This window comes from Pocillopora verrucosa, chromosome 6 (genome assembly GCF_036669915.1).
Source record: "Pocillopora verrucosa isolate sample1 chromosome 6, ASM3666991v2, whole genome shotgun sequence".
Taxonomy (NCBI): Eukaryota; Metazoa; Cnidaria; class Anthozoa; order Scleractinia; family Pocilloporidae; genus Pocillopora; species Pocillopora verrucosa.
Genome location: NC_089317.1, coordinates 16,067,200 through 16,080,611, shown reverse-complemented (window position 1 = coordinate 16,080,611; position 13,412 = coordinate 16,067,200). Strand labels below are relative to the sequence as shown.

Genomic DNA, 13,412 nt, shown 5'->3' with positions numbered 1-13,412 from the left:
ACAAAAACAGAACTGTAATTGGCAAGGATTGTTTGAGATGCTTCATCAAAATCATTCCTCAAATATTTAAGGTTTTGTCAACTAAATCTTATAAAAGCCTTTAAAAAAATCAAACCAGATTTTAGTGGTTCGTCTTATACCTAACTAATTTACTGATTTCGCTTTATATAAAAGCCTTACGTACCCTAATTTGGGATAGCTCTTTTTTTTAACTTCAATGAAATACCGGATAGAGTATTGTCTCTACTTGTTTCTATTTAATTTATTCATCTAAAAGTCTTTTAGCTCTGTTTCCTTCGAGTAACTCTTATTATTTACTCTGTCGGGGTCTGTTTTCCTGTAAAAAAACGAAAAACAACAATTTATTATTAACTCGATTAATATAAAGGATATAAAGAAAATAAAAGTGGACCAAGCACAATATGTAAAATGTAGATAGCTGACACTTGTATCTGATTGGCAGTCTATAGTAACTTTTCGAAAAAAAAAATATATATGTCTATATGTATAAGTGAAAGAATCATAGAGGACGCATCGCTTCTCTGTTACTCAGAGTTTCGCGCCTAAACGCTCGTCAGATAGAACTATATATATATATATATATATATATATATAGGAAGTCTGCAAGTCGATTTTCACGTGGAACAGTGCTCAATACGTTGAAGCAGAGCAGAATAAATATTATGAGAGGAAAAAACGACGCAACTACATTTCCCGACAAGCCTGTTTCGTGAATCGCTTCACTCTTCAGGGGTTTAAAGAGTGAAGCGATTCACGAAACAGGCTTGTCGGGAAATGTAGTTGCGTCGTTTTTTCCTCTCATAATATTTATATATATATATATATATATATATATATATATATATATGTTTGACTAGTCAAGGTAACAAAGGATCCCCGCCGGGACAGTCAGCGACCAGTAAACCGTAGCCACCTTCACATCTAACTTAACTTTAATTTATGAAATACCTGTTCTCACCGAGTCTTACCTCTGTTTGTGAACTCGAGCCTAACATCATCTCCAATCAGCGTAAACGAAGCCCACTCAGACACTTTGGTCAAGCCGTTTTTTCTCATCCACTTCATGGCCTGATGAAGGGATTCACTGGCACTTTCTCCTTCAACAAGGTGTTCGTAGAACCGACTCATCAGCTTCTCTGTTGCTGAGTCTGAAATGGCCCACAGCGCAACCAACACCGAGCGAGCACCGGATCCTAAGAACGCACGGGCAAATCCAATAACTCCCTCGGCTGTTATCTCTCCACTTCCACTGTGACAGCAGCTAAGTACCACCAGTTTAGCTTTGACTTTCACTCGTGAGACATCAGCCATCGTCAACATGTAAGCTTCCTTAGGTAGGATAGCGTTTCGACTGTTGACAGAAGGAATGGGGGAGAGGGCAATTTCTCCCCTTTCGGCGTTACCATGGGCAGCAAAATGTATTAGGCTCACTGAACTTATCCGCTCTAATACTGCCTGCTTCGTTGCTTCCTCTTCAACCAGGGGGGGAACGCCCACCAGTCGTCCGACCATTTCCGCTTCCTTTCTTGCACCTGGCAATGGCAACAGCCCATCAACCGTGGGATTGCCTATTATCAAGGCACCAGTGTTGCTGTGATAGTCCTCTGGACTATCTTGAATCATCTTGAGTGTCGTTAAAGAAGGAATGACACGGATCCTACGAGTCTCTGACAGGTATTCGGCTCCCTCCTTTTCACTCAGGGCAGCAAAGGGAACTTTGTACAAACTGCGGTCAGGAACAATAATCACTTCAGGCTCCTCAAGCAAATCATAAACGGGGGCAATAAACATTTTGTAACACAAGGATAGACTTGAAATGACTTCCTCGTCCTCGCTCTCCTCCACGAGTCGCAACCTTGCTGAGCTTTTTTGTTCGGGGGAGAGAGGTTGCGATTCAACCACATTTAAAGACCGATCTTCACAATCTTCAATGGGCAAAATACCAAGACTCCGGAAATTTTTAGCCAAAAATTTACTCAAAGGGAAGTCTTTGGGCAACCCGGCCTGAACCAGATTCTCTTCAGGTGATATTCTTCTATAGTGAAGGACTCCACTTGTTTTCAAGATCCACAAATGCAGATGATTTTGAAAATAAGAAATGTACAGACAAGTACAGTTGTTTTTCTTTCTAAAAATGTTTTCAATGCCAAACCAAGATTGTGGATTAGCAGAGATGTGCGTTTCAACCGAGTACTTCTCTGCCATCAAGTCTGATAGGCCTCTAGCTCGACCCAACTCCTCAACATAAAGAGCATCACGAGTTTTTCCGGTGTCACAAAGCAGAGTGCAAAGCAGCTTGTAGGGGAATATTCCTGAGTGCTCCAGAAATGATGTTTTGAACTGATCATTGGCGCCCAAGAAAGATCTCAGCTCCTCATACTTTTCAATACAAAGTTGAAGACACGAAAGGGAGTCTTCGACTTTATTTTGAAATAAATACAAAATGGCGTATTCTTGAAGAATTCGGAACACTGTTCTTCTATCTCCAATATCTCTGGATATGGATAAAGCTTTCTCCAAGCATACTTCCGAAGCTTCATAATCTCCTAAAGTTCTGGACATATTTCCAAGATTTGCAAGATCTGCTGCCTCTCCTCCCTTATCACCGATTTCAGTTCTGATATTAAGCGCTTTTTGGAGATACTCTTTAGCCTTGCCGTATTGCCCGAGTGAATTAAACACAGTACCTAGGTTTCCGTAGTCAGCTGCTAATCCTTCTCTGTCGCCAATCTCAGTTCTGATGACAAGTGCTTTTTGATGATACTCTTTAGCCTTGTCGTATTGCCCGAGCGAATGAAACACAGTACCTAGGTTTCCGTAGTCAACTGCTAATCCTTCTCTGTCGCCAATCTCAGTTCTGATGACAAGCGCTTTTTGATGATACTCTTTAGCCTTGTCGTATTGCCCGAGCGAATAAAACACAGTACCTAGGTTTCCGTAGTCCGCAGCTACTCCTTGTCTGTCGCCAATCTCAGTTCTGATGACAAGCGCTTTTTGATGATACTCTTTAGCCTTGTCGTATTGCCCGAGCGAATGAAACACACTACCTAGGTTTCCGTAGTCAGCTGCTATTCCTTTTCTGTCGCCAATCTCAGTTCTGATGACAAGCGCTTTTTGAAGATACTCTTTAGCCTTGTCGTATTGCCCGAGCGAATGAAACACAGTACCTAGGTTTCCGTAGCATGATGCCTCTCCTTTTCGGTCGCCAATCTCAGTTCTGATGACAAGCGCTTTTTGATGATACTCTTTAGCCTTGTCGTATTGCCCGAGCAAATGACACACAGTACCTAGGTTTCTGTAGTCAGCTGCTACTCCTTGTCTGTCGCCAATCTCAATTCTGATGACAAGCGCTTTTTGAAGATACTCTTTAGCCTTGTCGCATTGCCCGAGCGAATGAAACATAGTACCTAGGTTTCCGTAGTCAGCTGCTACTCCTTGTCTGTCGCCAATCTCAATTCTGATGACAAGCGCTTTTTGATGATACTCTTTAGCCTTGTCGTATTGCCCGAGCGAATGAAACACACTACCTAGGTTTCCGTAGTCAGCTGCCACTCCTTCTCTGTCGCCAATCTCAGTTCTGATGACAAGTGCTTTTTGATGATACTCTTTAGCCTTGTCGTACTGCCCAAGCGAATGAAACACAGTACCTAGGTTTCCGTAGCATGATGCCTCTCCTTTTCGGTCGCCAATCTCAGTTCTAATGACAAGCGCTTTTTGGAGATACTCTTTAGCCTTGTCGTATTGCCTGAGCGAATGAAACACACCACCTAGGTTTCCGTAGTCAGCTGCTACTCCTTCTCTGTCGCCAATCTCAGTTCTGATGACAAGCGCTTTTTGGAGATACTCTTTAGCCTTGTCGTATTGCCCGAGCGAATGAACACAGTACCTAGGTTTCCGTAGTCAGCTGCTACTCCTTGTCTGTCGCCAATCTCAATTCTGATGACAAGCGCTTTTTGATGATACTCTTTAGCCTTGTCGTATTGCCCGAGCGAATAAAACACAGTACCTAGGTTTCCGTAGTCCGCAGCTACTCCTTGTCTGTCGCCAATCTCAGTTCTGATGACAAGCGCTTTTTGATGATACTCTTTAGCCTTGTCGTATTGCCCGAGCGAATGAAACACAGTACCTAGGTTCTGTAGTCAGCTGCTACTCCTTTTCTGTCGCCAATCTCAGTTCTGATGACAAGCGCTTTTTGAAGATACTCTTTAGCCTTGTCGTATTGCCCGAGCGAATGAAACACAGTACCTAGGTTTCCGTAGCATGATGCCTCTCCTTTTCGGTCGCCAATCTCAGTTCTGATGACAAGCGCTTTTTGATGATACTCTTTAGCCTTGTCGTATTGCCCGAGCAAATGACACACAGTACCTAGGTTTCTGTAGTCAGCTGCTACTCCTTGTCTGTCGCCAATCTCAATTCTGATGACAAGCGCTTTTTGAAGATACTCTTTAGCCTTGTCGCATTGCCCGAGCGAATGAAACACAGTACCTAGGTTTCCGTAGTCAGCTGCTACTTCTTGTCTGTCGCCAATCTCAATTCTGATGACAAGCGCTTTTTGAAGATATTCTTTAGCCTTGTCGCATTGCCCGAGCGAATGAAACACAGTACCTAGGTTTCCGTAGTCAGCTGCTACTCCTTCTCTGTCGCCAATCTCAGTTCTGATGACAAGTGCTTTTTGATGATACTCTTTAGCCTTGTCGTACTGCCCAAGCGAATGAAACACAGTACCTAGGTTTCCGTAGCATGATGCCTCTCCTTTTCGGTCGCCAATCTCAGTTCTAATGACAAGCGCTTTTTGGAGATACTCTTTAGCCTTGTCGTATTGCCTGAGCGAATGAAACACACCACCTAGGTTTCCGTAGTCAGCTGCTACTCCTTCTCTGTCGCCAATCTCAGTTCTGATGACAAGTGCTTTTTGATGATACTCTTTAGCCTTGTCGTACTGCCCAAGCGAGTGAAACACAGTACCTAGGTTTCCGTAGCATGATGCCTCTCCTTTTCGGTCGCCAATCTCAATTCTGATGACAAGCGCTTTTTGAAGATACTCTTTAGCCTTGTCGTATTGCCCGAGCGAATGAAACACAGTACCTAGGTTTCCGTAGTCAACTGCTACTCCTTCTCTGTCGCCGATCTCAGTTCTGATGACAAGCGCTTTTTGATGATACTCTTTAGCCTTGTCGTATTGCCCGAGCGAACGAAACACACCACCTAGGTTTCCGTAGTCAGCTGCTACTCCTTCTCTGTCGCCAATCTCAGTTCTGATGACAAGCGCTTTTTGGAGATACTCTTTAGCCTTGTCGTATTGCCCGAGCGAATGAAACACAGTACCTAGGTTTCCGTAGTCAGCTGCTACTCCTTGTCTGTCGCCAATCTCAATTCTGATGACAAGCGCTTTTTGAAGATACTCTTTAGCCTTGTCGTATTGCCCGAGCGAATGAAACACAGTACCTAGGTTTCCGTAGTCAACTGCTACTCCTTCTCTGTCGCCGATCTCAGTTCTGATGACAAGCGCTTTTTGATGATACTCTTTAGCCTTGTCGCATTGCCCGAGCGAATGAAACACAGTACCTAGGTTTCCGTAGTCAACTGCTACTCCTTCTCTGTCGCCGATCTCAGTTCTGATGACAAGCGCTTTTTGATGATACTCTTTAGCCTTGTCGTATTGCCCGAGCGAACGAAACACACCACCTAGGTTTCCGTAGTCAGCTGCTACTCCTTTTCTGTCGCCAATCTCAGTTCTGATGACAAGCGCTTTTTGATGATACTCTTTAGCCTTGTCGCATTGCCCGAGCGAATGAAACACAGTACCTAGGTTTCCGTAGTCAACTGCTACTCCTTCTCTGTCGCCGATCTCAAGCGCTTTTTGAAGATACTCTTTAGCCTTGTCGTATTGCCCGAGCGAATGAAACACACTACCTAGGTTTCCGTAGTCAGCTGCTACTCCTTCTCTGTCGCCAATCTCAGTTCTGATGACAAGTGCTTTTTGATGATACTCTTTAGCCTTGTCGTACTGCCCAAGCGAATGAAACACAGTACCTAGGTTTCCGTAGCATTATGCCTCTCCTTTTCGGTCGCCAATCTCAGTTCTTATGACAAGCGCTTTTTGGAGATACTCTTTAGCCTTGTCGTATTGCCTGAGCGAATGAAACACACCACCTAGGTTTCCGTAGTCAGCTGCTACTCCTTCTCTGTCGCCAATCTCAGTTCTGATGACAAGCGCTTTTTGGAGATACTCTTTAGCCTTGTCGTATTGCCCGAGCGAATGAAACACAGTACCTAGGTTTCCGTAGTCAGCTGCTACTCCTTGTCTGTCGCCAATCTCAATTCTGATGACAAGCGCTTTTTGAAGATACTCTTTAGCCTTGTCGTATTGCCCGAGCGAATGAAACACAGTACCTAGGTTTCCGTAGTCAGCTGCTACTCCTTGTCTGTCGCCAATCTCAATTCTGATGACAAGCGCTTTTTGATGATACTCTTTAGCCTTGTCGTATTGCCCGAGCGAATGAAACACAGTACCTAGGTTTCCGTAGTCAACTGCTACTCCTTCTCTGTCGCCGATCTCAGTTCTGATGACAAGCGCTTTTTGGAGATACTCTTTAGCCTTGTCGTATTGCCCGAGCGAATGAAACACAGTACCTAGGTTTCCGTAGGATAATGCCTCTTCTTTTCGGTCGCCAATCTCAGTTCTAATGACAAGCGCTTTTTGGAGATACTCTTTAGCCTTGTCGTATTGCCCGAGCGACTGAAGCAACGCTCCTAGGTTTCCGTGACAGGATGCTTCTCCTTTTTTGTCGCCAATTTCGGTTGTTATGGCAAGGGCCCTCTGAAGATACTTCTTCGCTTTAAAGTTTTCGCCAAGTTTATGAAACATATTTCCGAGTCTTATGCAGGCGCTTGCTTCTCCATTTTTCTCACCAGTTTGTCTCTTTATATTAACTGCTTTTTCATAAAGCTTTTTGGCATCTGTAAACCTGTTTTGACTCTCAATTATCTCTGCTAGAGCTATGTTTACATCTCCTTCTCTTACTAAGTCACCAGTCTCGCTGAGTAAGACAAGCAGTTTCATGCCGTATGTTTCCGCACTGATGTAGTCAGAGATACTACGATAAGCGCCGAAAAGAGCAGAATAAATGGCCTTGTATATTAGTGGGAGTCGTGAAATGAATTGGTCTTTGCTGTTTTGATCGGTGTTATTTGGCAAAATCAAACATTCGTTCCATATCTCAATGGCTTTCTGAATGCGGTCTGAGTTGAGCAGGAACAGGCCAACTACTAAGGCGATGTACATGAAAGCTATCATGGCTTCCGTCTGCTGTTTGGTTTCCATTGCCATCCTCTCCTGTTATTAAGGAAACATTACTTTTAGTAACACAAGTTAACCAAGTGATTCGCTAATCTGGATTCATAATGAGTCACTACAAACAGGGACCCACATGTGAAGTTACAAAAACGGGCTGAGTCGATTACACCTGGAAACTTCTTGTAACGAGCTGAAAGTGTTAGAATTCAAAATATCGACTTAACACAAAAAAATAAGTGAAGAAGAGGCGTGGATAAGTACAACTGAAGTACATCAACGGATCACATTCGGTAAAACTTGTCAAATCAGTTTGACCTGCACAGTTTTTTTTTTCAACGAACTGTGTGACTGTCACACTGTGAGAGTCAACTTTTATCCGAGTAAGATTTCCAATCGCACTTACCAAGATGTTGACAACGTGGCTGATGCTTTGAAAATGAACCAACAAAAATAACGAATTACAGTCGGGACTTTTCTCAACCTTCCAAACTTCTGCTGTCGCAGTGTTTTGGGTATCCAGATTACTTGTGTTTTAGGTTATTCCCTTCCCCCCTCTAGGCTAATCAAAATAAAAAGGAAAGTTTTAATTGTATAATTTTTTTTGTGCTCCTATACCTATTTATTGCGTCCTATTTTGATGAAAATTTTCAGCAGATAGTGGTCATATGATAAAGTGCTTATTGATGTGAATTTGGTTTAACTCTCGTTCATGAAGCAAGGACCTCGCTGCGCTTGGTCCGTAGGTTAGGACCCCGAGCCAAATATTAGTTCCTGTCCGACCCTACCACTCAAGCAATGAGTACATAATATTTGGGTTTTGTACGTCACACTATTATCACTAATGATGTAATTGAACATGAAATATGAAAAGTGTTATTCTTTTTTATTCTTTTTTAATAGGGAGCGTCAGGCTTTAGTGTGGGCCTCTTTGAAAGGTTTGATTTTCATCACAAGATCGACCACAGTACAACCTAAGTTTCTTTCTTTAAACGGTTAACTATTTGTGCGTGACAATCGACTCCTGGTCTTCGTAAACTTTTCACTTTCTAGCGAGTGTGATTTGCATGATCGAAGCCAGAAATGCTAAAAAAAAACTAAGTGACTGTATTTCGGTTTGGCACGTTACACTTTTATAACTAAGGATGAGAAATGAAACATTTTACCCTGTTTATGATGGGAAACGTCAGGCTTCAGTGTTCATCCCTTTAGGAACGGTTGGATTTGCATCACGAGATCGATCAGATCGAGAGTACAAATTAAGTTTCTGCCTTCAAACGGTAGGCTATCTGTGCGTGAAAACTGACCCGTTGTACTCATGAACTTTTCATTTTCTTGCGAGTGTGATTTGCATGATCGAACACAAAAATAGTAACTTTTGTAAAACATAAAAAAACGGACGGAATGGATCGGTAATTTGCTCGAAAATAACTTCATCACTTGTCTTAACTTTGAAGGTATTTTAATACAGTGACTGAAATATGGCAACAAGCAAAAACAAAATGACAGAGAAAGGAGGTAGCTTGACTTTCAGTGATAAACAATAGTTATAGTAAATAGTTTAACATATTTCTTTTAGGAAGAGGAGAGACGTGGAGAAAATGGACTGGACCACAGTTAAGTTGTAGGGTCCGCGCATCCGGAAGGCACTCTCTTGAAAACTCCTAGCGGAATTTCTCGCTGCTTTAACCTTTTTATTCCCTCTTTTCCTCAGACAATTGCAAGAAACTTGCAACTAGAGGGCACTAACACCGAGCGATTATTTGAATGATAAAAATTATATATGGCTTGGATTCTTCCCTGTCTTCGAAAAATAAGAAACAATTGCAAGCTTGACAGGCTTGCTTCCCGTTTAATTTAGTATTGATGTCAACATTACCTGATTTCTCCAAATTCGGGGAAACTTCGTGTTCCAAGGCTACACGGTTAAAGCCAAACAAGTCACATTTGAGAATTATGGGCTCACTGTAGTAGAGGGAGGATCTCAATGGGGTGATGGCTTTTACGGCTGAAGGTTCCAACTCAAGCGAATGAATTTCGGTTTCTTACGTCACGCTTTTATAACCAATGATGGAATTGAAAATGTAAAAATAACTTATTTCATTAATTTTTAACAGGGAACGTTCAAACGTCAAAACAAAGCAATGAGGATTATTCTGGGGGCCAACAGAACCACCTGCACACAATATGTGAGGAACAGTCTAGGGCTGTTAACCACCTGCACACAATATTATTGTATAGTTATTAACACTATACAATAAGAGATGATTCCTCAGATTTGTTTTTATTTTTAGGATTGTACACGACTAAAACTTCCCCAAGCAACAAGAGGTTTACCTAACCAGTGGGGCTGAGCTCCAAAACAGAAATCTACGGAACCAAGGCACTCTCGACGTACTACAATCTAAGACTTCTTCAGGAAGAAAGACTTTTCCAAATTGCTGGTGCAAGTGACTGGAACTCACTTCCCTCAGAACTTAGGAAAACAACTAGTATAGGCTCTTTTTAAATTAAAATTGATGCATCTTTGAATTTATGTGTCACGCTTGTCATGCAACTGATATAATACGATTGAGAGGATTTTAAAACTGGAACTCAAATCTGGCCAGAAAGTGACAGAGCATAACGTGATCATCGAAACAGCTCATAAAATCATAAATAAACAAGGTAAGAGTGTTTTGTTAGATTTTTTTACAAATTGTACTGATTTATGCCAGTAAACGGTGGCGACAAATAAATATTTCTTTGCCAGCTTCAATAATGACAGAGGATTAAGTTTGGATGATAAAACAACGGATTAGGTTGACAGAAATACCGGAGGTCAAGTATATTCGCTACATGAGGTCACACAACTCGGGTAATGTTCACGGTGAAAATTTGCATATTTAAGCGGTCGAACGAAAAAAATAATTTCTCGAAAACTGAAATATATTTTCGCAAAAAAACTACACCACAGCTATTAGGACATATTGGGCTACAAAATGTAAAAGTGGGGGTGAAAGCAAATTTTGGGTGACTTGCCGCTGTTTGTCTGATGCTTGCTGACATTAGCTCTTAAAGCGGCCGGGAAGCCCCAGTTAATGGGCAGTCAATTATCTACAGGCTGCCCTCTATACTCTGTAGGCAATAACGGATTTCCCCACCGTTCCCCCTGAAAACCATGAGATTTACCCCAAACTTTCAGTTGAACTGAAATAAATTTCCATGCTGTTTATGAAGAATAATGGTATTTCTGACGAATGAGTCTGCGAATAAGGCAGAAATAGATATTTTGTCGGCACGAGATACGACAAGGCCTGGGCCTTAGGCCCGAGCATCATGGGTAATGATGCAGTGGTATATAAGGGAAAGTATAGCACGTGGTGTCCATCTAGGCCTCAGAACCAACCGTTCACCTCTGGCTGATGACAAATTCAGTGGCCTCTTGGAGCAGACCGTTTCTCAGATCAAACGGTCGAACGAAGAATCGGTGGAAAGTCAGATGAAGGAGACCAAGCGCCTCAAATTCAACGAGTCTCTTAAGAAAAACAAAGTGACTAGAGGACCGCTACAACTCAGGTGTAGTTCTTTCCTTTGTTAATATCGAAGCTAGTAGTTTGCCTTCGCAATCGGAATTAGGCAGTGCCATTGACTCGGATCCTAGCGTTGCCGCTTGTGCTGATTCTTTCCTGTTAGATTCCTTCGGATTCAGGCTCTCTTGCAGTTGATTTGACCTATTCTTCTGTGCGTGGAGGGCTTAGAAAATTTCTGGATTTTTGACGTACTTTGGAAGTTTCGCAATTTGTCATAAATGTTATTATGCAGGGTTACAAAATTCCCTTCCTCCAACTTCCAACACCTTTTGCTAAGAGAAACAATACTTCTGCTCGTGAGAATAGTGATTTTGTTTCGCAAGCTGTCAGCGATTTACTTCGTTTGGACCTAATTGCATAACTTGCTTGTAAGCTCGATATCATTAACCCACTTTCAGTTTCTACCCGTAGTTCGGGAAAGCAAAGGCTCGTTTTGAATCTTCCACAAGTCAACCAGTTAATATACGAGCAGATGTTCAAATGTGAAGATCTGGGTGTCGTTACGCAGTTGTTTTGATCGTAATTATAACTTGTTTAAATTTGACCTTCAGTCTGGTTATCACCACATTGAAATTTTCCCAGACCACAGAAAATTTCTCGCTTTTGCTTGGGATTTTGGGAACGGGGTTTCAAGATATTTTCAGTTCTGAAAATTTTCGGAGCTGATAGAGCCTCTGTGCTTCCTTTCGGGTTTTCTTCAGCCCCGTATGTTTTCACATCGATTTTTAAGCCATTACAGAAATCGTGGAGGAGCCAGGGCATCCCTATAGCTATTTTCCTCGACGACGGTTTAGGAGGGGGAAGAGATTTTGTTTCTGCTAAAGTTAACAGTTTAGTCGTCCATTCAGATTTGCTCAAGTCTGGATTTGTTCCTAATGAGGAAAAGACCCTTTGGGAGCCTCTCCAAGTTATCACTTGGTTGGGTGTGATTCTCGACACTATTGATGGGACTATACAAGCAACCGACGAACGTATTGAAAAGTTAAACGCTGGCCTTGATGAGCTGCTGTCTTGTCAACCTCCCCGGAAAGTGCACGTGAAGGGAGTCGCCATTGTAACGGGTCAAATAATTTCCCTTTCTCCCTGTGTGGGTTCCGTCGCCCGTATTATGACTAGATTTCTTTCCTTGGTCGTGAAATCGGCGCGCTCTTCGGAAAGCGAAGTTTTTCTCTCAGACGACTCTCTTTTAGAAATCAGTTTCTGGAAGAACAACTTGGTATTCTTCAATAGCAAGGTTTGTTGGTCGGTCCAGTCCCTTCCGGTCAGGGTCACCTTTTCAGATGCCCCCAATTCGGCTTGTGGTGCTTTCGTAAAAGACTCAAATTTAGTATTTTATCAGAACTGGTCTTCTGTAGTGCGTGCCTAAAGTTCTACATGGAGAGAACTCAAAGCTGTTTGCCTCGCCTTGGAAGCTTTCACGAGTCATTTTTCTGGTGTTAAGAACGTCGAATCTATTCTTCAAAACGGTAGTAGGGTAGCTGACATGCACCAATTGGCCCTCCTAGTTATCCAAATATGTCTTGAGTTTCACATATCACTGGAGGTTAAGTGGATCCCTTGGGAGCTTAACGCTAAGGCTGATGCAATAAGCAATTTAACCGATTATGATGACTATACCATTAACGAAGCTATCTTTCAAAGAATTAACCTATTTTGGGGGTCCCACACCGTTGACAGATTTGCTTGTTCGTATAACGCTAAGGTACCAAGATTTAACACTGAAATTTTTTCAGACTGGCTGTGTAGTAGTAGATGCCTTCTCCCAAGATTGGGGGCACGATAATGATTGGATTTGTCCTCCAGTGTGCCTATTAATTAGAGTGGTAAAGCACATGGAATTGTGTAAGGCGAGAGGAGCGGTTATCCTCCCCTTGTGGAAGTCCTCTTGCTTATGGACTTAATTTTGTAGAGACGGTGTGCAATGGAACAGTTTCGTAATTGACTGGGTGTTTTTACCCAAGTTCCCAGGTCTCTTTATCAGAGGGAAAGCCCGAAACTCGCTTTTCGGTTCCAGACCCCTGGACTTTGATGCTATAGCCCTTCGAATTGATTTCGCCGCCCCAGATCTCCCCGTGCTTGCGTAGGCTTCTGTACGAAGTTTAGTAAAGACTGTGATCGTTGTAATTAGCCCGGCGGGCTTTTGTATTCACCGTGGAAGTTTTCTCTTCTGGGTGCAAACGTGATTTTGTTTCAGTCAATCCCAGCGTAATTGCACTAAGTCCTTTGCACTTAGCTTATGGGTTGTTTGGCACTTACTCAGGCTTGAAGTGACTTAAATCATAGAATTGCTCGTCAATATTGCGTATTGCGTTATGACACGAGTTTGTGTCAAGAATTTATTCAGCATTGTTTAAAATTAAAGGGACCCATTTGTGGTCCACTTTACAGATTCCAGTTGTCTATGTATTCTCTGTTGGAGTTTGATTATTCCCGGTTATTCTATTTTTATTTATCTATTTCTTTAGTTATTTCTTGTTGGATTGTACTCCTCACTTTGCCTTATTATATCTCTCGTTTAGATATTT

The 13,412-nt window shown here is 42.3% G+C and overlaps 1 protein-coding gene across 1 annotated transcript; it reads right to left on the bottom strand.

The window, feature by feature from the left end:
* Window positions 1-255: 255 nt before the first annotated feature.
* LOC136282000 (tetratricopeptide repeat protein 28-like) lies at window positions 256-9,304 on the bottom strand. The gene is made up of 7 exons (XM_066169049.1): window positions 9,195-9,304; window positions 6,905-7,357; window positions 6,175-6,544; window positions 4,592-5,346; window positions 2,783-3,753; window positions 990-2,542; window positions 256-337 (listed from the first exon to the last, which is right to left on the bottom strand). Exons 2-7 carry the CDS (start codon window positions 7,349-7,351, stop codon window positions 315-317), a joined length of 4,119 nt encoding a protein of 1,372 aa, XP_066025146.1. The 5' UTR covers window positions 7,352-7,357; window positions 9,195-9,304; the 3' UTR covers window positions 256-314.
* Between the last annotated feature and the right edge of the window lie 4,108 nt (window positions 9,305-13,412).

Bases quoted from the DNA above. Each gene is read 5' to 3' on its own strand.
- LOC136282000 (XM_066169049.1), bottom strand. From the start codon at position 7,351: ATGGCAATGGAAACCAAACAGCAGACGGAAGCCATGATAGCTTTCATG. The intron at 6,545-6,904 runs ATAAGACTCGGA...GCAGTTGACTAC, and splicing joins ATGGAGAAGCAAGCGCCTGC to GGAAACCTAGGTACTGTGTT. The intron at 3,754-4,591 runs GCTAAAGAATAT...CAATACGACAAG, and splicing joins CGCTCGGGCAATGCGACAAG to GCTAAAGAGTATCTCCAAAA.